Here is a 25,277-nt window from a genome sequence, read left to right on the forward strand (position 1 = left end):
GAGGGAGTCAACAGAATAGATGAAGCAGAGAATGGAATCAGCAAGCTAGAAGATAAGGCAGCAGGAAACATCCAATCAGAACAGAAAAAAGAATCCAAAAAGACAAGGATGGTTTAAAGGGCCTCTGGGACAATATCAAGCGTACCAACATTTGCATCATAGAGGTACCAGAAGAAGAGATAGAACAAGGACTTGAAAACCTATTTGAAGAAATAATGATGGAATACTTCCCTATCCTGGTGAAGGGAGCAGACATACAAGCCCAGGAAGTACAGAGAGTCCCAAACAACATGGACCCAAAGAGGCCTACACCAACACACATCATAAATAAAAGGCAAAATGTTAAAGAAAAAAAAGAATCTTAAAAGTAGCAGAGAAAAGCAGTTAGTTACCTACAAAGGCGCTCCAATAAGACTATGTGCTGATTTCTCAACAGAAACTTTGCATGCCAGAGGGATTAGCATGAAATATTCAAATTGATGAAAAGTAAGGATCTACACCCAAACTGTTACTCTATCCAGCAAAGCTATTATTTAGAACTGAAGGACAGAAAAGAGCTTCCCAGACAAGAAAACATAATGCGGTTCATCAACAACAAACCACCATTACAAGGAATCTTAAAGGGACTTCTTTAAAACAAACAAACAGATCAAAATATGAATAATAAAATGGCAATAACTATGTATCTATCAAAAATTACTTTCAATGTAAATGGATTAAATGTTCTAATCAAAAGATAGTGTGGTTGAATAAGAAAACAAGACCCTTACATATGCTGCTTACAAGGGACTCACTTCAGATTGGAAGATACACACAGATGAAAGTAAAGGGATAGGAAAAAGATATTTCATGAAAATAGAAATAGGAAAAAAAGAAGCTTGGGTAGCAATACTCATTTCAGATAAAATAAACTTTAAAATAAAGGCTATAATAAGAGAAAAACAAGAATCCAGTAATTCCATTGTGGGTATTTATCTGAAGAAACCCAAAACACTACTTCGAGAGGGCCTGTGCATCCATATGTTCCTTGAATCATTGTTTACAGTGGCCAAGATTTGGAGGCAGCCTGGATGTCTATTGATAGAGAATGGATAAAGAGAAGGTGGTGCATATATATAGTGGAATATTGCTCAGCCACAGAAGGGAATCAGTTCTTGCTATCTGCAGTGGCATGGATGGACGAGGAGGATACTGTACTGAGTGGAGTGTCAGACAGAGAAAGACAGATGCAATGTGATTTCACTTATATGTGGAATGTAAAGAACAAAACAAACAAAACAGAAACAAACTCATAGATACAGAGAACATTTTGATGCCTGCCAGGTGGGAAGGGGTTCCGAGTGGATGAAAAGGGGAAGAGATTAAGAAGTACAAATTGGTTGTTAAAAAGTAGTTATGAGTATGTAGGGTATAGTATAAGGAATACAGTCAATAATATTGCAATAACTATGTATTGTGTCATATGGGTACTAGATTTATCGGGGTGATAGATGGAAGGGGGGTTGGGGAACAGGGTGAAAAAGGTGAAGGCATTAAGTACAAATTAGTAGTTATAAAATAGTCATTGAGATGTAAAATAAAGCATAGAGAATATAGTCAATAATATGGTAATAACTATGCATAGTGCCAGGTGGGTACTAGACTAGTCAGGGTGATCACTTGTTAAATTATATAAATGTCTAACCACTACGCTATACACCTGAAATTAATATAAAATAATATTTAATATCAACTGTAATTTAAAAATTTAAAAAGAGATGAAAAAGGTGAAGGGGAATAAGAGGTCCAAATTTCCAGGTATAAAACAAATAAGCTATGGGCACGTAACGTGCATCATAGGGTACAGTGTCAGATGGTTGCTGGACTTATCATGGTGATCACTTCTTCAGTACATAATTGTTGAATAACTATTATGAACACTTGAAACTAATATAATATTTTATGTTAGCTATATTTTAATAGAAATCTTTTTTAAAAATGTTTTTAAAGTGTTATGGAGTGATCATTTACATTCCCAATGTTGTGAAATGACCTAAATATTAAAATGTTTATAATGCAGTTACATAATAAAATGGATACTTTCAAATTGATATACCAAGGTAAATGAGCTCAAGAAGTCACCCTTAAAGTTTGTAAGCTCCAACTGCCTGGGCTCAGATTCTAGGCTTTGCTCATAGTAATTGCCTTCAAAAACAATTAATCCTGGAAGAGTTCTTCATACCTCTCTTATTCCAAAGTCAATTGACTTAATTTATAACATATTCCCAATTAAAGTTAAATCAGCAACCCCAAACCTCCAACCCTAGATTGGTTTATTATGCAGCTGTTATCAGCAATAACATTTTAAATATTTCAATGCATTCTTAAATTCTGGGGAATACAAAGCAAAATAAATAAACCTCTTAAAAATAATCAAGAATGTTAGTTCAAGATCTATGCCACTTCCCAAAGGACATACAGAAATTATTTTTAGCAATAATTTTGCTTTTATTTTTAATTCCTACTTGTAAATTTGACTTTCAAATACACTTTATTTTTGAAGCAATCACCATATGAATTCTATCACTAACTAAAGAGGTCATTTAAAGTATTCTTCTATTGAAATCCTTTATATAAAGCATTAGAAATTTACATATATATTATATGTGTGTGTATATATATATACATATATACATACGTGTATACACACACACACATATATGTATGTGTGTCTGTGTGTGTGTGTGTGTATACATTTTTTTTTTAACTAGAGGGAAATCCCAATAATGTGATTACATTTCAGTGTTGGAATATAAGTTAAATTTTTTGTTGAGCGGTATCATCAAGAAATTATTCATTCAAACATAAGTTATAGTATACTACATATAATTTTGAAATTAAGCTTTATGGAAACAAAATAAAGCATGTTTCTCTACAAGCAATACTAGCTAAAATACTTTAAATAGTGTCAGTGCTACTCCATTTAAGGAAATTTGTATTAGTCTCATTTTTGTGAACTGGCATTGGGACCAGAAGTTGACATTTTGGGTTGCATGAACATAGCAGGAGAGAAGATGACCCTGATTTATTTAGAGGTGGCAATTTTGTCAGGTGGGGTGAGAGAATGATTTAACTTCTTAACTTTCTATATTTGCATGAACAGAAAATAATTTTCTAAGTGAGCCACTCCAGATCTCAAAGTGTTGAAAAGGGTAGACAAAATCATGGACATTTGAGGACATCAGATTTTGAACATGCCCATTTAAACATGTGTGAGCTGTGCATAGTCTGATTATCGCCAGTTAAGTTCTCACAATGTCGTTACTACCTACACATCAAATTTGTCATTTAAGTGTACTTATGTTCCTTTTCCAAATAACGGTAATCAAAAGTTTTCATGGCATCTGGATAGGTTTAGTAAAACATACAAAGATAAATAAATAAAGGGAATATCATGTAAAAATTGGGAATTGTCACAGATTCCAGTACCAGTTGATTCTATAAAGGTTTAGATAACAAAGCAAAAATCTGAAGCTACCACTGACACAAGTTATGTAGTGGTTTTCAAGTTCCAAATTCATTCCCTATGTATTGCACTATTTTCATTTTGATCATCACAACAAGCCAAATAGACAAACAGCATAGAGGTTATTATCTCTATTTTGCCAAAGAAAGAAACTAAGACTCAGGGATTGGAGTTTGCTCAAAGTCACAAGGCGAGTACTTGGTAGAGCCAAGATTAAGTCGTGCACACTGCTAATACAGATGAAGAGTTACACAGACCTATACCTACATGAGATTGTGTGCATAATCGTGGACTTCTGGCCTCATGATCTTTATGCCTTGGTATTATGCCCATTAAATATATTATGTCATATGGCAAAAGGATCTTGGTAGATGCAATTAAGATTGCTAATGAGCTGACCTTAAAATAGGAGATAATCCTGAATCTGCATATTACAATTGTTCCTTTATGGGGACACTCATATCATACTTAAAAGAGTGTTTTAAATTGTCACTTGATTTAGAAATAATCCAGACCTAATGTAACTGTTTGATAAATTTCAACAGTTTTAACCATGTAAATCTCATGTGGATTCCTGCTTGCTTTGGAAATTAGTTGATTTTAGTCATAAATGTTGCTACTTTGGAAATATAGTTTATTCCGATCCTTAAAACGTGTTTGTGTATCTGTATCTTGTGTTTAACCTAAATATGTTCTCTTAGTGAAACATTTTTTGTTTTGTTCTGTTTCGCTTGTCCTAAAGCACGGGAAAAGGGGGGGGTGATATAAAAGTCACTTCTTTAAAATGCAAACAGAATTATTTTCTTTTAAAATCTTTAACCTAACATGAACTTAATTTTTATCGATGTTTTTCAGATAAAATATTTAAATAATTTTGAATTGCTTAAAGGCAAGAAATAGTTTTCTGAACACTAAGCGCTGACCACAGAGACCACCAGTCATGAATAAGCAGATTATAAAAAGCTTTTCCTTACATATAATATGTATAATGGAGACCACTAACGCAAAATGTGAACTAAAAATAACCCAAAATATTTTAGAAGTTTCTATTATAGACTATAAATCAGGACACAACTTACAGTTTATATTCAGAGTAGAGAGTAAGTGCAACTAGGTGGGAAGAATATAAAGGAAGCAAGGACCTCCGAGAGTGAGTTAGGAGACATTGAAGGATATTCTGTCACAGATGATGTTACACACTTATGTCCCCCTACCCCCATGACCGCTCAGTCCGTATGTTGAAACCTAATCCTCAATGTAATGGTATTGGGAGGTGGAGCCTTTGGAAGGTGATTAGGTCATGAGGGTGGTAGCCTCATGAATGAGACTAGTGCCCTTTTAAGCATCAGAGAGCTCCCTTGCCTTATGGACCATGTGAAGACACAGCAAAACGATGTGCCTAAGACCCGGAAGCAGGTTCTCACCAGACACTGAATCTGCCAGCACTTTGATCTTGGACTTCCCAGCCTCCAGTACTATGAGAAACAGATTTCTATTATTTTATAAACCACTCAGTCTATGGCGTTTTTGTTATTACAGCGCTAAAGGACTAAGACAAACACCCCCAAAATAAAACGAAGCTAGAAACATAACCAAACTATATTTAACATAAATTCAAGGATCGCTAAGCTTTGTTGATCAGCCAATTTGTCAGAGCGATCCACGTTGCCATTCCCTCCTTATACCATTCTCCTTTGGAATGTGTTCCAGGGTACCTGTCACCTTTACAGTTATAGCTACAACCACAATTAAGAAAATAATACCTAAAGTTTATGGAGGGGTATATCTTTTAATCATTATAATGGCTCTATGAGATTGCTACTCTTTATCCATACTTTACAGGTGAGGAAACAGGCTAGGCAGGTACACTACAAACGGCTTCAGAGCTGGTGACTGTTTTATCCAAGATTCAACTCCCAGTCTGATACCATTCTCTTAACATATTATATTAATATACCTGCAAGGTATAGCTCAGTTAAAGGGCTGAAGTCTTCTTGATAAACATTGCAGTAAAATAATAGATAAATGAGAAAAATGATTGATTTGTATTCAGTTCATTTACCAATAGTACTTTTTAATCATAATGTGTGCCAAGCTCTGCGCTACTGGAGATTCTACACCATCATCGTCGCCGTCATCATCATATCCATCTTGGGCCACAAACATTGTTCTAAGCACTTAACCTGTATTAAACACTCACAACATTATTATCATCCCTACTTTACTTCTTATTTTTTTCAAAAACCAAGGTTAGTCATCTATTGCAGTTGAAAACCCTGATTCCTGAGCCTGGAAGCTTTATTTTGCTTTATGTTTAGTTTTTTTGTTTCTTTTTTTTTTTTTTACTTCATAATTATCACATGCATTACTATAAGATGTTTTGTTTTGTATAAATATGCAACTTTGCAAACATTTTGATGCAATATACTATATACACTAATAAATCAGAAGATAAACTTAAAGTATACTATTATATCAGCAATAATAAATTATCAAAAATGGAAAAGGGTAACAGTGAGTGTTCTATTAATTATGGAAGACCCTAGAAATAGTATTCACAAATGTACCCAACAAACAGATCAGGCTGCTTAGTAGGTGAGTTATTCTAAAATTTAAGATACAGAAAACTCTTATAATATTTATAAGTGCTCCAGGGAAGAGAGCTTCCCAATTAATTCTAGAAATCTAGTATTTCCTCAATAAAGTACAAAGATAGCTCCATTATGAAAATAGATACAACCATCTCAACTAAAATATTAGCAAACCATATTTGGATATATTTCTAAACAATTATACACCATAATTCAAACATATAACATAGTTACAATAATTAAAACTATGTGATACTGTCACACTGATAGAGAAGCAGCCTAGTGAGTAAATCTCTGAACTGATGCAAATATGATATCATAGAATTTAGCATATGACAAACACTTAACATAGCTAACCATTTGGTAGGAAAAAACAAAGAGCAATATTTATGCATTTAAATATAATGTCAAAAGCAGAAATTATAAAGAAAATATGAATATGTTTTACAAAATAAATTTGTTTTAACACTATATAACAAACTTAATAAATAAAATATAAAGACAAATGAAAGTGGAGACAACATAATTGCAAAATATACCTCAGTTGCCAAATACTTTTGAACAGGGAGGTTGACCTGAGCACCCAACATGTAAATTATATCCACTCTTGAAATCCCTACTCTCTCCTTGTAACCTACTAGACAATTTCCTTTGTTTCTTCTCTATTCCCCTTCATTAGAATGTAAGCTTTCTGTAAGCAAGGACTTTCATCTGTTTTGTTCATTGTTGTAATTCCAATACCCAGAACAGGCTTTGACATCTATCTCTGCTCAATAAAAGGTTGCTGAATAAATAAACTATACAACTATGTGGTATAAGCCATTTTATGGTTTAAAATGTTACTTTGAGATATTTGTTTACTGAAACAAGTCTCTATAGACACCAAAATGTCACCATTATAATGTTTCTTCAATGAGTATATACTTATAGCTTCAAAAATAATTCAAACTTTAAAACAAGGATAAAGAATGAATTGCTCCTCAAAAAAATTGCCAAAGGTTCTTTCTTATCAACTACAGGCATATTACAAGATTTTGTCATTTTAATTCTACACAATTAATTTGTTTTTGCATACTGTTTTTTATAAAGACATAGTTTTCTGAGCTTTCGAACTAGGAGTGGAAATCATACGATTACTGGGGTCACAAGCACACAAATTGTTTAAGAACCACTGAAGCATTTAAGAAAGGTAGAAGCATAGTTGTCCTATGGGGAATAAACAGCAGTTTGCCATTTCATACAGATTGTCATTACACAAACTACTCTAAACAGAGCTGTTTTGGAGGCTCCTGAACAGACACAGCTCCCAGGTGCTGTCTTTCCCCTCTGCCAAGTACATCTGGGTTCAGCAGGTGTGACTGTGTGTTGGGAGGAGGGAAAGAAGTTATGGTTGGAGGAAAGTTATTGCTGGTGGGGCTTATGGGAGTGATTACCAGGCACTGGGGAAATTAGCTGATTAAAGGGTTACCTGCAGTTTCCCCATCTGACAATTAAAAATGCCAAGCACTTTGAATTTGCTGCACATACTTTTTTTGTCAACCCTTGATAATAAAATGACAGTCTAAAGCTTACTGCCTATCTTCCATATACAATCACACTGTTTTGCTACAATTTGATAATTGAAGGTAAAACCTGAATCTTGCTTTCAAGGTGTTTATAAATTAGACAGCTATGGAAACAAGTAGGTCATTTATTTAGTCAGCTCTTAGCGTATGTCACTACTAAAGCATTAAAGCTTTCTGAAAGTGTATCACTTGTGCCATAAATCACACGTCAGTGCATCAAGTAGATAAGAATGTATTAAACAAGTTAATGGGTCTATCAAAGGAACACTTTTTTTTAACCAGAGAAAGATTTATATACCTACCAGCATAGTTGTTTTCATTCATGTGTTTCATGTACTGACACATGCAAAAGTTCAGTCAACAAATATTAATTGAGTGCCTATCATATTTAAGGCACCATGTTTAAAGCTGAATACATATTAGGGGACAAAACAGACGTCCACATGGAGCTCACAATACATTGGAAACAAGAAAGAAAATAAGCTAATAAGCAAGTGATTATGTAACTATAATTTTTGAAAAATGCTATAATTTAAAAAAATGGATAGAGAATAATGACAGGGGTAGATGGTGTGCCCAAGTGTGTGTGCTGGAGTATTGATTACTTGGAGAAGGTGATCAGAGAGATCCTCTGGGGTTGTGTGGTTTAAACCGAGAAGGGAGCCAAGGGCTGAAAATGGCAACATACGGAAGGAAATAGCTAAAAATAAATACAGAAATAGAAAAAAGAAAAATAGAGAAAGATGATAGTTTCAAGAAGATAATAAATACTTAAAGACCCAAAAAGGAATGAATGTAAAATAAAAAGTAAAAAGGTAGGGATAGGAATGTGTGCACTACATTATATACGTGATATACAAATAACAATAAATGGCATGATAACATAATTTGCAGGAAATGAAGTTAAGTCATTCTGAGATTCTGTGGACAGAGCATGCATTACATAATAGTAACAATAATTATCATAAATACAGAATTTTTAAAAAATGAAAAGAAAATTCCAAGGAAGGCACATTCAAAATAAAATTATGAAAAAGAGACATAGATAATTTGGAGACATAGTATTATTTGGAAAAAGACGTTCCGATAGAAAAACATAACTAGCAAAATAATGGATTAAACACTAAAAATTTATTTGCAAAATTAAAAGGTACAGATTAAAGTGTGTGGCATCATTTTAAGGAAACATATCCCTGGAATTCTTTGTTGAGTTTTTGGCAAGCCTGTTGAATAAATATGCAGGCTACTTGGACAGATTCCAAATGAAACAACTAAAATGATGAAAGGAATAGCTTACAAGCACAGATTAAAGGAAAAAAAATATGTATGGCTTTAGCATGTCAGATACTAAAGAAGAAACATTATGGTTTACAAATATTTGAAACATGTAGATTTGAGGAAAAATAATTGTGTACTAGGTTGCACAATTATGAGGATGTTGGAACTCAAAAATAAATACTCCTCTAGTAATGTTTTTTTTTCCAGTAAGAACCATCTGTGCAACTGATTCAAACATGGGCAAGGATTAAGGCCATAAGACAGACGATAACATTCCCTATAACCTAAACTATGCAGACCCCAAAATACACAGTCTCATCTCAACAGGACAAAGGAGGTCAGGGCACAACTGCAAAAACTTCCTAGACCCCAGCTGAGCTTTAAATTAAGAAGGGACCCTTCTGTGGATTGGGGCTTTTCTCTGTAGCTGTGCTGTAGTGAAAAGAGTCCTGGACTTGGGTCTATAAGACCTAGTTTTGAGTGTGGATCACTTATTCTATTCTCAGTGTATATCCCCAACTGTCAGTGGGGAAAATGCTAACCCCTGAGGTAGTTTAAAAAGAGCTGTTGTATATGCAAACATATTTTATGTGCTTGAAAGTGAGACATATCAATTATTATAATGAGCTCAATGTGTCAAAAACTGTAGAATGAGGACCGTCAAAGAGTAAGATGCCTAGGAGAAGACTATTATATCTCTGTTCCTGCTCTAGAAGACATGAGCTCTCCTCTAAGTCACTGTTTACCCTGAAGCCCTCTTAACTGAATACTGTGTTTTCTCCCATATCTTCTAGACCTCAGATGTGGCACAAGTCCCTCTTGCTCCTCAATGCGACTTCCTGAACATCTTCCCGCCCAGTTTTAATTTGATGTCGTACGTGTATATCTCTATTTCCCAAAACTAATCCCTTATTGTATTATATCCTGATCTCTGTATATCATATGCCCTCATTCCTTGAAGATTTCTGTTCCTGGTTCACTGTCATTTTCTCCAATATTTATCCTGGTATAATTTTTAGAGATTTCATTACTCACATAGATGATTTTCCCAAAATCTGGCCATTCATGCCTTGACACTTTCTTCCAATGATCTTATCGTCTCCCCTCCATCAACCATAACTTCTATGGTCATACTCCCCAAATTGTTGTTATCAATAATTATAATGACAGTATAATTACTTCAATGCCTCCATAATCTTACTCCTTATACCATCATATTCTATTTTTATTGTTCATTTCCTTTAGGACCCTGACTCAGCCTTTCAGCTGCTCCAGTATTTCCAATGGATCCTACTACCTTTGGACAGCACTCTACTTTTCTTAGTGATAGGATGGAAAAGGGACTTTGGAAACTACCTTATTTTGGGACTTAATGAAACAAAAATGGTGAAAGTATTTGAGCTGAGAAATTCATATGTGGTTGAATACCTCTTGAAATGGATAACTACAGAGACAAGTTTTTAAAAGAAGAGAGACAAGAAGGACTGAAAATTAGAGCAGTGGGTTCAGTGGGAAAGTAGGGCGAGGAGAAGTAGAAAGACAGAAGATTCTGGTAAGTCCAAGAAATTTAAAGTACTAGTACCTGAGCAACTCAGGTGATATCAAAGTCTAATAAATAGCATTTCCAATAGGTTCCTAAAAACGAAGATGAAAATCATTCATGTTGGGAACTTCCATGAAATTTAATACCAGACTGTTACAAGAGTCACAAATTTTAAAGACAAAAACGACGTTTTGAAGCCACTGAGGAAGATCAGGATGTCATGATGGTTCGCAATGGCTCCAAAGAGGAAGGAAGGTATTATACGCTGATGGTAAGAAAGTGTTAATGTTGGACTGAGAAGCAGTTTGGAATACTTTCAAAAGAGCAAGTAGTAATATACCAATTTCTCCTTCTCATTTTGTCCATCCAAGAACTGAGAAAAAGCAGAACTATAATTGCCTCAAGGTAAGTGGTATACCAGAAAAGAGTAAAAAAATAAGTTGGCATCAGAACATATAGAGTCAAGTTCAAACTCTATCACTGGTTGCTTGAATTAGAGGTCATGCTGAATTACAGGTCATGTGACTTTTTTGAACCTCAGTTTCCTTTTCTGTTAAATGAGTTAATGTCTTCTTTATTTAACCTCAAAGGCCAAGGGAAGTAAAAGTAAAAATAAATAAATGAAACTATATGAAACTAAAAAGCTTCTGTATAGCAAAAGAAGCCATCACTATAACAAAGAGGCAACCAACCAAATGGGAGAAGATATTTGCAAACAATGCTTCCAACAAGGGGCTAATATCCAAAAAATATAAAAAACTCTTAACTCAACGACAAAAAAATAAACAACCCAACTTAAAAAGTGGGTGGGGGACCTGAACAGACCCTTCTCCCAAGAAGACATACAAATGACCAACAAATACTATATGAAAAAATGCTCAACTTCACTAGCTATTAGAGAAATGCAAATCAAAACCTCAATGAGATATCACCTCAAACCTGTTTGAATACCTATCATCAACAAGACAAATAATAATAAGTGTTGGAGAGGCTGGGAAGAAAAAGGAACCCTCATACATTACTGGTGGGAATGCAAATTGGTACAGCCACATTGTAAAACAGTATGGAGGTTCCTCAAAAAACTAAGAATAGAATTACCATATGACTCAGCAATCCTTTTTCTGGGTATCTACCCCTAAAAATCTGAAAGCCAACCTTTACTTCTGAAAGCGAAAAGAGATATGACACTGTACCAACTTAAATTTGAAAATAGAAAAAAAAATATTGTCCCAAAAGAATAAATATAATTTATCCCTTCCAAAATATCTACTAGTTAAATAGTAATTAGATCTGATGTGTGTGTTTTACAAATAAGAAAATCATTTTAACAAAATATCTCCATAATATACAGGATGTGTCACACAGTATGATTTAGCAGTTAAGAAAGCAGGCTCTAGATTTAAACTGGATTCTCATTCTAACAAGCTACTTCGTAGTTGTGTGATCGTGGGAAATTATTTAGCTACTCTGTATCATCATTTCCTCATTCATATGTAAATAATAATAGTAGCTACCTCAGAATTGTTGTGAGAATCAAAGATGGTACTTAAAACAGTGGAACACATAGCATGTAATCAATAAATACTAGACTTATTAACTGTACTTAAGAAAGGTATCAGAATCAATGCCCCTTCTTAATTTGTCTAGCAAGATGCTTAAACTGACATGGTGGCAGTTCCCAAGTAAAGAGAAGAAAGGAAAAAAACAAACTGATACATGAAAAGCTATTTTTCTAGGTCAAAAATAAAGTTAGCTTAAAGAATTTAAAGCTATAAAAAATTGTCAAAACCTTGTATCTAACAAAGAAATCGATCACTTAGAAGTAGCCATTCTTTTCATTGATGATGGATAATGAACATAAAAAGCACTTTATATCATGTCTGTGCATTAATATTATATGTGTATTTTAAACAATGCTCTTGTGGGAGCATTGAGAAGTATTAAGTTGGTGCAAAGGAATTGTGGTATAAAAGGTTGAAAATAATTGCAAAAAACCACAATTGCTTTTGCACCAACCTAATATTTTCAAAGTAGGCTCATCTACAACACGGAGTGTAAAAAAGTGAGAAACAAAACTTTTAAAGTTTCTGAAACTACTTTTTGACTTATTTTTTATATGAAACACTTACTACTGTTTAAAATTATTGGGTATTTCTTAAGGAACACTGATTTGGAACAAGGGAAGGGGTGAATATCTCCAATCATTTCAATAAATATTGAGTGTCTGTTTGGGTTTTGCTGTTGTTATTTAATTGTATGGTTTGTTTTATAGGACACTATTCTAAGTCCTGAAGAAAGCACACAATATGAAACAAGAACTTGGTGTGTAAACATTAAAGCATTTTGAATGGTGATTTGCTTTTTGTTTGCCTCTTGATAACATTTCAAAAAAGTTAGTGTTTACAATCAAAAGTTAAGCTATAGAAAGAAAAATGGTAAATAAGAAAACAGGAAAAATAATGTGGATAAAATTGGAGTTCAATGCACATTTGGAGAGAAAATGTGAGGACAGACGTCATCAAAAAAATATGAGCACAGACAGAAGACTCCTGCCTACAGTTGAGAGACTGCTCGGCATTACCAGGAGGGATTTGTCAACTCATTTTAAATAAAAATATTCTGCAATGTTCCCATTTGACTGTTCCAGTCTTTTCTGCTCAAGAGTCATAAGCCCATTTTTTACCTTGACTGTCTTCACATAATCTCCAGTATAAGAAAAATGCAAATGGTTATCCTGACTTTAGTACAAGAAAAGATTTAAGAGGATTATTTTGCATTCGCAAAATAAATGACTTTATTAAACACCAAGCACAGACCTTAAAGAATGTATAGTGGCTTAACCCCATTTAGAGATTACCTCCAAATCAAGCACAATGCCATCTAACAAGAGATTAAAACCTGGGCCTTCCCATTTATGGAGTGTTATCCTATATTAAATTATTTTTAAAGAGATCAATCAGTTTGATACAGACCTGTTTCACAAAATAGGAAAAGTAAAGCTAAGACATAGAGTCAATCTTTCTCCATAGTAACAATCACATTCAAGAGTGCTTTAGTACTTATAAAGCCTACACTTAAATTCTTGTACTTAAATCCCCCTTTCTACTTCATGCACTATTAAATCTTCGGTTGAACAAATCCTACTCAGTTACTTTCAACATAATAAGAATGCACATTTTAAAACAAAATAATAGCATACTTTCTTCTAAAATATAACCAAATAATCGTAGGACATCTTATCTGCATTCTAAGGTCTACTTCTCTTCAAAATTGAATAACATGTCTTGTGATACCTTCATTACTTTAGGGGGAAATATCTATATCTATATCTATATCTAGATATCTATATGTATATATATCTATATCATAGATATCTATATGTATATATCTATATCATAGATATATAGATATAGATATATACATATAGATACCTAGATATAGATATCTAGATATCTATATCTATAGATATAGATAAAGATATATACATATATGTATATATATAAGTGTAAACTTTATTTTCCCATCATGCAAGAGAAAAATGTTATTATATATATACACACATATATGTACATATATACATATATATATAACATTTTAAATAAAGTTTTCAAACAAGCAAATTCTTCAGATATCTGTCTCTTTCACCATTAAACAAGTTTTCAAGCTTAACCAGTTTTGACAAAGTCTCTTCAGTGATGCATACATTTTACTGCCTTTGCACCCTACAATGTTGAACATACTGCAGTGAGTCTGTGTCAAGGACGCAAGACCAATATTGGCATCAATTATTATAACATTCTTTCACTCAGTAATGCCTTTCAGCCTTTAAACTTAGTCCTCCTCCCCCGCTTCCCCAATAAATGTCCCTGGTTATTTACGCTGTATCTCTGGTTTTGCATATACTTCCTCAGTCTCCTGTTTGTCTGATGGCTGCTGACTAAGCCAGACCTGTTACCTCATATGCATTTCATTTTCTGCATCTAGTTTACAGAGAACCCAGGAACTTAAAAACCAAGAGAAATAGACTTTCTATATGATATGAGGCCTAAATGTAACATCTATTTTAGGTGATCAGGTGTTTTTGATGTTTTCTTCTAGGTTCTCAGTTATGTGCTACAGGCAAAGCAAGAGACTTCTCTACAAGTAGAGGAGAAGTAAATTACTGCCCACTTGATAGTTTTAGGCAGGTCACTGTGATCAAATCAAGGCGTAAAATCCTGAGTTGCTCCATAATTCAGATCCTTATTTATTTCCGTTTATATTTTCAACCTCAGGATTTAGTAGTAAAGGCTTCACATTCTCATCTTTTTTGCCTCACAAGAAAATAAATTGCAAATTCCACAGTTTTGGAGATTTGCAACCTTTTAAGAATGATGATAGAATTTTATAGTGAATGCTCTGCCCTAGTTGCTATGCAGCAAGGAAATAAATGTTGAGGGTGTGGCCAGGGAGAACAGAGAAAGATAGAGAGGGAGAGAAAGAGATAATTTTTTTTTTTTTTAGGACACTGACACAGAAAGGATGCCACTGGAGAGAGACTGTTTTTGGTATGATGTCCAGGATTGTATAAAAAACTGAGAGAACTTGTAGAAATGGTATACTGGTGAATCTGTAACATGGTTTTAAGGGCTATATCAGCAGATGGTAGAACCTATTTGCAAGGAAAGGTTATCAGTTAAGGATCAATTAGAAACAAATACGTCAAGTTACTGACAGCTACTGATACACAATAGACACATACATAAGGATTGATAAAGTGCTGAAATGTGTAAAAACAAAACTTTATTTATCATGTCATTTTGCCTCTTTTGGCCACATGGCTTACATTATTTAGAAACTTATAAGCTCCAGGACACATGCAGTTCACAATCGTGATACAAAAGGCTATGCAGTCATCTCTTACCAGTACTACAGATGTGCATAACTATATAGTTGAGATATATATGTGTGTGTATATATATATATATATACATATATATATGTATATATATGTATATATATATATACATATACATACATCTCCATGTAAATCAATATAACATAATTTCCATTTATAAATGTACAGTTGGTATGAAGAATAAGCTTAAAAGTATGCCAAACATTTCAGCAATAGTTTTTCTACTGCAAACACCTCATATTCTATGTTCATTTCCCTTGAAGGTACTCAGGAGATTCCTGAAAAATAAGGTTCAACCTAGATATGCACTTTTTTTGTCTGTGGCAATTAGAGCTGTTCCCGTTAAAATTCTATGGTACAAGCGGTAGGTACTCCCTCTCTTTTTCAGGGGAGCCTTGAAAACTAACTAATAATACCATTTTCACACAGAGTAGAAAGTCACTTTATGTGGATTTGCAGATTAGCATATACTAGTTTGCTTTTTTTTTTTCCCCCCCATCTTTCCTTTAAAAGATCTCCACTGATTGTCCTGATACCTGCTGGCAAGGGCAGAGTTGATTCCAGTCTATTTTACCTTCAGCAACTCCCTCAAATCAGAGATGTTAGAGGTATTTTCAGTGACAATTAAGTGGTAATTCATTCAGTTTAAGTATTTATAGTACTTAATTTCTAGCATTATCACATAAGTATGAAAAAATTTTCACTACTTACTTCACATGAGAAATCATTTGACTCTTTGTATATAAATGCATGTCTGATTTGATTAACCAAAACATATTGTAATTATTATATGGGCAGTGAGTTAGGAAAAAAAAGAAAACTAAAACAAAAACATGCTACACATCTTTATTAAAACGTAGATAAAAATTGAATAATAGGAATGGCTTGGCTTTGATTCTCTATTATGTTTTTTTTTCATAATAATGTCAGTTTGCAAACTACTTAAGACATAAACTCTACTATATAAAGAGTAAATTTATTAGCTATGACAGAACCCAGGCCATTAATGACTCATGTGCAAAATTTGCTAATTGTTTCTCAGTACCTACACATTCTGATTTACTTTGCACTGTTTTTTGTTTTATTTTGTTTTGTCTTGTTTTTGCAAGGATATAATAAATCTACTACATCATAAATCACACTCAATGCTATTGCATCTGCAAGTGTGTTCAGTAAACAACAAATATTAGAATTAGTTTCTTATGCTTTAGGAAACACACAAGTTAAGCAAATTTTTAACCTGTATACAAATGATAATGTATACCGTCCATCCCGTTATTTAAACCTTTCAAAAGATGAAAAGTTTTAAAAATAAATTACCTAATTAAAAATTTTACCTTAATATCAGTGAAATTAAGAATGTGGATTATAAATTTAGATTCTCAAAACCGTCAACCTTATATTTCGTAATGATTTTGAGTAACCAAGCTATTTTATTGTAGTCATGTATACTTCAATCTTTTACTTTATACTGCTATAATTTTGTGAGAAGAAAAAGTCATACGTATGTATGTATCTAGTGATGAAAGCATATTTTATTAACATACTTATTAAAAATACCTTAGATCCTAAATACATGTTTGATACAAACATTAACCTCAAGATATCTGAGAAGTATACAAGAGTTTTAATTTAGAGAAGAGTTTAGGAATGGTATACGTTTTCCTGGTGTTGAAGATCTTTGTTACGTTAAGACCATAGAAGGAAGAATAAACCATTTCAAATTTTAACCATTAATTTGTATTATTATAAATATTTTCCACAAACCATATAAATTTAAAACAAAATATATTTCAATTCTAAGGAAACATTTCAAGAATAATCATGCTAAGTGAAGTAAGTCAGTCAGAGAAAGACAAATACCGTATGATCTCACTTACATGTGGAATCTAAAGAACTGAATAAATGAGCAAAGTAAACAGAAATAGTCTCAGAGATACAGAGGAAAAACTTATGTTTGCCAGAAGGGAGGGTGGTGGGGATGAGGAAGAAGGGGAAGGGATTAGAAAGCATAAATTGGTAACTACAATATTGTCACGGGGATATGAAAGACAGTTTGGAGAATATAACCAATAATGTAAAGATTTTGTAAGGTATCAGATGGGCACATGTCTCATTAGGGAGACCACTTCACAGACGGTGTAGATGCCTGACCACTGCAGCGTACACCTGAAGCTGAAGCTGAATAATATTGTATGTCAACTATAATTTAATGTATATATAGTCACGGGATCTGGAGTACAGAATAGGGAATAGAATCGATGGAATTGTAATAGATATATACGATGTCAGAGGGGCAATAGATTGGGGAAGGGTGGTTTATCACTTTGTGAGGAATTAAATGTCTAACTAGCACATTGTCTTGTACACTGGAAGCAAACAACCAAAAAAGAATAATCGGAAAAAAGTTTCAGGACCAGAGTAAAAAAACAAAAAAAAAGTGTGTTGTACCACGACAGTGTATGACATGGCCAAGATTTGGCATTAGTGTCAAATAGTCACAGCAGGATACTTTATATTCACTTTATTACTTTTAATTCAATATTTCAAATTTTTAAAAAATGTTTCACCAGGAACCTGAAGTTAGCACTTATTTTTAAAGTAGAAAATTAATGGTCACATAAATTTGTGTAACGTTTTTTAGAAACTTAAAAACCTGCTTTTCAGCATCAATATTGCTACACTAATCAGAGAAGCATCGTGCTGCTATTTCAAGTGAGATTTTTCAGGTACTAATTTATTTTCACGTAGAATTAACTGAAAATTGCCATTCACTAAAAAAAAAAAAAAATACGCAAATGCCAATGATTCTGATTCATAGTATTTAGGACATGTCTAGACAGTTTTAGACAGTGCCATTTGCTCAAAGACTTCAGGCACGAACTGCAGGCACAGGGACATATTGCATAAGATGTCACGTGCTTGCTGCAACTGTATGCATGTTATTGGATTTTTTAGAGCAACCCATAATGATGAATAATTTAAGAGTTAATAAAATATTCAATCTGACTGATCCATTGGTTTAATTTTAAAATAAAAACGACTAATAAAAGGAATTACAGGTCCTTATCAAATCCCAGGCATTAATTAATGCATGGAAATTGCAACCCACACAGGGAAACACCAATTTTTAAAAGACTTACATTAGATAAACGATGTGTGTGAGGGTGTGGGTGTGCGTAAGTGAAAGTCTGTGTTAACACTGGTTTCAATAAGTTTGCTCAAAGTTTAATTGTTTGGAGCTGTCATGCAAGCTGCACTCTGCCTTCTGCAGGGCTGAGAGAGAATAAATTAGAAAGGTGCAAGTTTAACAAAAATGCCTCCTGTAAAATGGTCTGTGTCTTTCTAAAGCCCTTTTTCCCTTTACCCATGGGGTGGGGGAGAGAGAGACAGAGAGATCTACTGAAGAATATGGAGTACATAGTTGCCGGAGCATCGTCTGGCAGCCTGAATGGGGAGGCTAGGCAACCTCAGCATGGTTTATTTGAGTGGAGGAGTAAGCTGTGCCCTAGGCATAGGTATCTTGAGGAAGCTGAGGTCCTAGCTGCAGAGAGCCAGGACTCATCTCTCCAGAGCTCCTGCAACCAGACCCAGCAATGATAGCACCCCTACACACGCTGAACGCTGAACGCACCATCTCCTCCTCCACCCCGCCGCCCTCCACCTTGGGGCGGGGACAGATGGTGGTGGTGGCGGTACCACAGTGTAGGTGCCTGGGAGTGGGTGAGTGTGTGTTTTCCTGTTTGGGGTGGGAACAGAGGCTGGGAAGGGAGGAAGAGAGGGGACGGCCTGCAGTTCTCCCCTCCCCGTTCTAGCTAAGGAATCAAAGTGCAGAAAAAATCCGGATGGAAAATAAGAGAAAGGAAAAATATCAGTGGTGGGAGCGCTGTTTTTTTTCATATCGCTGTGGAACTCAGCCGAGCAACTACAGAGTCATTACCATTCCTTAACCTTCAGTGGTGTGGGCTGCCTCTGCCTGATCACTAGAAGGGCACTTTGTAAACGCAGACGAGATACACACCTACACACAAGCCTACAAGCTGGGGAAAATAGCCACACTCTGGGGGAGGGCGGGGGGGGGCCGAGGGGGGGCGGGGGGGGCGAGGGGGGGCTGGGGGGGCGTGGGAGGGAGGCCTAGCAAAGGAGAGGCCATGGATCCCTATGGCAGAGCAGTAAGGGCATGTGGCCAGGAACACCAGGCTTCTTGGGCGAACAGTAGCCAAAGAGTACACAATTTTCCCGTGAAACAAACAGATGGATGGGTGTATGCATGGATGGTGCAGAATATTCATGCACTGTCTAATCTCAAATGGATTCTAGTCAACGCATTTTTTAACTCAACTACCCATTTCTAGAGGCACAGCATTTTAAGTCCTGTAGTGCCCTCAGCTCTCCACTTGAAGCAGCCTGCGGAACCTTTAGAAGAGCAGAAGGAGTGCAGACCCCCTTGTGCGATCTCCCCAGAGCCCCTGCCCTTTTCTGGTGCCAACTTCAACCACCACCAGCGCAGAGACGGGGCCAGCACCAGGGATCGTACTGACAACACCCTTCCCAAAGGACCTGGAAGTCGTCTGTGGAACTCGGCAGGACAGTCGCTAAAGTCCTCTATTTTTTGACAGGCTGGTTTCTTTCACACAAGTCATGGAAAGCAGCACCAGACCAGCTCTTACAACTTTTCCGCTCTTGGGTGGGGGTGTGAGAGTTGTCTCGCACCGCACCATTCCCTATTTCCAAGAGTTACACTTATACCCTAACGGAGTGCTGAGAAAAGCTTGAGGCCCCTTGGGTTAGAGGAGAGACAAATTCCCAGGGCTCTTCTGTAATCGATGCTGTGAGTCCCGGAGGGGGGAGCGGAAGAAAGCCCAACCAACTTGTCAGACCCGTCTCCATCTCACCCACCGCCAAAACTCCCAGCGCCTGGTTTGGATTTGCGAACCTCGCAGCCAGCCCCTGGAGCGGAAGCACCGCACCCTGGGGCAGACAGTTCTGCGGCTCTCCAGCATCTTCGCGTTTCAACTAACGGTAGATGACGCCTCAGCTTGCTTCCTTGGCTCCAGCCCCCACCGGGTGCCGGGTGCCGGTAGCGGGCTTCCCCAGCACTGCCCAGGGAGGGTTCCAGCTTCGACCTGGTTGTCCAGTGAGCTGCAGAATCTCTAGTTCCCAAGAACACGGTTCCCTCCCGCCACCCCTCTGTCCACATCTTTCCTTGATCTCACCCCAGTACCCCAAACCCCATTCCCCCTCTTAGCCCCTCTCACTCGCTCTTGACTTCTCGAGCACTTTTGGGGGAACCCAGGGCGTGCCATCTCCTCCGTGCCTCCCGCAGCGCTCGCTAGCCCTGGCCGCCCTGGGGACTACCTCCAGCCCCTTGCAAGGTGTTTCCCAGGGGACTCCCTGACTGTCCCGCACCCTGCGGCCCGCCCCGCCGCCTCACCTTTGCAGAATTGGGGGACACTGAGGCTGAGCCCGACCAAGAGCCAAGTGGCCACCGAGTGCTTCATGATCCCTTCTCCCGGACGTGACCCGGACTGGTCAGGGGTCGAAGCGGAGGGCAGTGTCTCTAAGGTGGCACCTCAGGATAACGGCAGACCCCGCCCAACAGTGAATGCAGAAAGACGTCTTCTTCCCGCAGCGCTTCCTTAAACAAATTCTTGAAGAGGGTGAGAAAGAGTGGTGACTAAAGAGAGGAATCTCTGTTCTCCTTTTGCCTGCGCTCCGGCGCCAGGAGGTGGGCGAGCTCCAGGGCGCCGCTGGCGGCTCAGCCTCTGCTGCGAGTGGGTCCTGGCTGAGGCTGGGCGGGCAGGGCGGGGCGCGGGCGCCCGGCAGCTCTGGGGCACCCGCGCTGGAGGACCGCAGGCTACACTGGGCTAGCCGCTAGCGCCCCTCTCTCCTCCGAGGCTGCCGGGCTTCTGACTTAGAGAACAATGAAGCGTGAGCCGGCAGGGAGGGAGCCGGCGGCGGCGAGTGCACTGTGTACAAACAGAGGCAGCGTGCGTGTGAGCCGAAGCCTCACAGGCGCTCTCCCCCAGCGCCTGCCTCCCCCTCCCCAAGTCCTCCCTCTACTCCCTCCCTCCCTCCCTGCCTCCCTCCCACAGTCTCTCTCTCTCTCTCTCTCTCTCTCTCTCTCTCTCTCTCTCTCTCTCTCTCTCTCTCTCTCTCTCTCTCTCTCTCTCAGAAGTGGCTCCTTCTGCTGGAAGAGAAAAGGGAGACATCTGCAGCCACACCCTGGCACCTGCCACCACCTTCTGAAGTTCCTACATTCCTTCATTACCTGTACCTTTTCAATACGTGCCAGAGACACTGGAGTTAAGGGAAGCCCGTTTGGTATGTGATATTCTCTTAGTTTCCTGCATTGGCTTTATAAATAACCACGTTAAGGATTCCCCTGAAGTCCCGTTCTCACTATAGCCAGAAAAAGAAGTTAGATTTTGAAAAGTGGCTCGCTCTTGGGGCACGAAGCTGTGTGACAGACAGAAGTCTGCAAAGTGAATTGTCCTGGGTTCTCAGGAAATGCACCCTAGTCAGCTGCCAAAGGGTAATCAGCTAAGACAGGGCTACTCTACTCTTCTGTCTGCACCTTAGTTAACTTTGGGCTGGGGAGAGAGGGTTGTGGGCTCATCTGCTCACTGGGGCAAAAAGGCGAAGACACAGGGGAAGCGACTAGGAGACACGGTTCTCATTAAATAGGACATCTGTTTCAGATGAGAAATAGTGGGGTGGGCTTGCGGGCCCTGCAAGAAAACAGAAGGCAAAGAGAGATTCTTGCAGCATCACTGAAGTGGATCAAATTACCCTGCTACCCACCAAAAACAATATAAATGGACTGGTTTTTGCAGTGAAAGTGGCTGAACCAAAATACAGCCCGTGGCTTACAATAGTGCTTTCTCCTCTGTTTTTCCGTTGGAATGATTGCTTAGTGTACATGGTTTCAATTTCCGCAGTTACAGGTACCAAAATGAAACAGTTTCTTTTTTTTTTTTTTCCTTCTAGAGAGGGAGGGAGAAAGAGAGACAGAAACACAGACAGAAAAATTGAAGGAAACATCCTTGAAGGCAAGGATACCTAAGAGAGGGTGCTTGGTTGTGCGATTTCATCTACTTTTGCTTCTTTGAGTCTTTTAAACTTAATTTCTACTTTCCTTTTGGAATTTGAAGTGGAATCAAGGATGCAAGGGCAATGGAAAAGTAATACTGCTTTTGAGAAGTTAAAGTATTGTACCATTGACAAACAAAAGAAAAAAACAGCAACAACAAAAATTATTTCGAAACCAGGTGTGTTCAGATCTCATGTTTGCTGGGACGGTAAGAGAACATTTTTTTTTTTTAAATGACTTTGTTAAGGGAAAGAGGGAGAACCATTTTATTTACTGTCTATTTTCATGCTCAAAGCCACAGATATTAAAATAAGACATCATTGCCCAGAGATGTAGTAAAGAAGTTTTAAACAATCAAATTCCAACTTTCTGGCACATCATTATTACTTAATTTTAAAAGTGTGCTTTCAGTCATGTTGTGGCATGTCTACCATAAAGTACTTCTTTATTTTATTGAAATGAGATGTTTAGTATTAGTTTTAAGGTATTATTTCTAAAGGATGGTACTCAATCTCGAAATGTAAAATCAAAAACCAGTGTCTCTGTGATGAGATATTATTTTCCTGTTTAATTCCCTGTTTATTTCCATTTTTCTGGTAATATATGACCTTAAAAGCATGTTAGGAAGTTGAACAATTTTTTTGGAACAGTGTATGTTACTAAATTTTATCTTTGTTTTAATTTAAAGTCTTAAAAAAAAAAAAACTACATTAAAATGCATATTATATCACCAAACACCTGGAGTTGTAAATATAAATGCCATCCTGTATTACCTGGTAGATGACTTGTAAAATGTTGCCAGTTTACTACCTCTACTCCCTGAAGTCCCATTTCCAATATAAATTTGATAGACCCATAGCTCCCGGTTCTTAGCTACTTCTCCCCCCCCCCCTTTATTGATAATGATCTTGTACCAATAAGCCTTTCATTTTGAAGGATTCAGGCACTTTACCTAATTTACATTTATAGGACTAATTTCACTCTAATTCACATATAGCCTCTTCAGAAGTATAATATACAAAATGTTTGTTACAAAACCAAAAGAAATAGATTTATTTTAAAACAAAGTAAAAGGATGAAATTCTGTTATGAATCTTTTACCTCACATAAAGTGCTAATGGACCTTTACCAATTACATATGATCCAGCCTACAGTTTTAAAGCTTGTCCAAATATGTATCTAATGGTGCCAAAAATTAATTTATACATCACTTGAAGACAGCACTTCTTAAAAGTGTAGGCTTACTTTTTATTTAATGTAGGATTACTTTCTCCAAGAATGTAAATAGGTTTCCGGGGAAAAGAAATTCTTCCATGGTTAAATAATTTTGGGAAACATTGCATATCAAAGCAGCATCTTAAAGCTTCATGGTGAATGTTAGCATATGAAAACTTTGAAAGGACCTACAAAAGTGTTTAAGAAACTTTTCCCAAAGTGTTTAATCCAGAATTTGGAAAACGTTTCTTTTTTCACTAGGATAAGCATATATTAACACCTATTAACATTTTGTAGGTTTTGTCCTACAAGAGAAAGAACTTGGAAAATGTTGCCAGAAAATAAAGCAGAATGAGGTATCAGCAAAACAAACAAAAACAGGATTATGGAAAATATACTGGTTTTCAAGAATTATCCTTTTTGGCTCAAGGTTTGGATTCTGGAGTAGAACATACCTAAATTGGAATACTGCCCCTATCATTATAACTCTTTTAACACATGCAAGCCAATTCATTGCCAAACCTCAGTATTCTCATCGATGACATAGATTTATTAAGAGTTCTAAATTCATTGTGATAGGCTAGCGTGGTCACAGAAGGGCCTAGCCAGGGACTGGGTACACAGTGACAGTGATGATGATGATGATGATGATGATGAGATGGTGGAGGAGGAAGGGGAGGAAATGAACAAGAAGATAGTAATCACAGATGGAATTCCAAAATAATTTTTCTCAATAGCTGATCTCTCTATTCCCCATCCACCACTCCCATTAAATCATCTGGAAAAATTTAAACTCACCTTCTAATATATCAAGGAGCAAACAACATTAAATACAGTGTTGCTTAATATTTCTGTAATTGTTGATTTTTATAAATAAACTAGATATAAAAAGAGTCAGATTATGTGATCAAATTATACTCAATTCTATTAATTTTTATCATTTTGCATTTAAAGACTACATTTTGCACTTCAAGAACCTTGTTTTCTTTAAGTTCCAAAATGCCCCTGGAATAAAATTTTGATTTCAGCCTTGTGAGATCCAAAACAGAAAACCCATCAAGCCCACCTGGACTGCCGATCTACAGAACTGTCAGCTAACAAATTGGTGTTGTCTTAAACTATGAAATTTGTGGTAAGTTGTTAAGCAGAAAGAGAAAACTAATAAAGTAGGTCACTATTATTATCCCCTTTTTAGAGAGAAAGAGTAAGGCATAGATTGGTTAGGAAAATTGCCCTCAGTCAGTCTCAAGTTAGTAAGCGGTGAAGCCAGTGATTGAACCTAAACAGTTTGAATCCAGAGCCCGCTACACTCTACTGGCAACGATTAGGGAGGGTCAACCATGTGCTAAGCACTAAGGTATTTTTACATTTTACATATTGCTTTTTACATATTACTAAATCATCCCAACAAGCTTTATAGGTAAATTAGGTTATTATTATTTCCATTTAACAGCTGACAAAACCAAGGATTAAAATATTGAAGTAATCTGTCCAGGATTAAGGCAGCAGTGAGGGATGGAGCCAGGATTGGAGCCAGGATATGGGCCCTGCTTCAGTTCCGGGAGTGATTTTCATACCCCTTATGTTGTA

General features: G+C 36.7%; 1 protein-coding gene across 1 annotated transcript in view; it reads right to left on the reverse strand.

Moving 5' to 3' along the window:
- Window positions 1-21,389, reverse strand: part of EDIL3 (EGF like repeats and discoidin domains 3) — a 381,023-nt gene extending 359,634 nt beyond the window's left edge. Inside the window, exon 1 of the mRNA XM_033111163.1 lies at window positions 20,814-21,389. Coding sequence (XP_032967054.1) covers window positions 20,814-20,880 — 67 coding nt within the window. The 5' untranslated portion in view covers window positions 20,881-21,389. The remainder of the gene's footprint in view (window positions 1-20,813) is intronic.
- Window positions 21,390-25,277: the final 3,888 nt, after the last annotated feature.

The sequence above is a fragment of the Rhinolophus ferrumequinum genome, chromosome 7 (assembly GCF_004115265.2).
Source record: "Rhinolophus ferrumequinum isolate MPI-CBG mRhiFer1 chromosome 7, mRhiFer1_v1.p, whole genome shotgun sequence".
NCBI lineage: Eukaryota > Metazoa > Chordata > Mammalia > Chiroptera > Rhinolophidae > Rhinolophus > Rhinolophus ferrumequinum.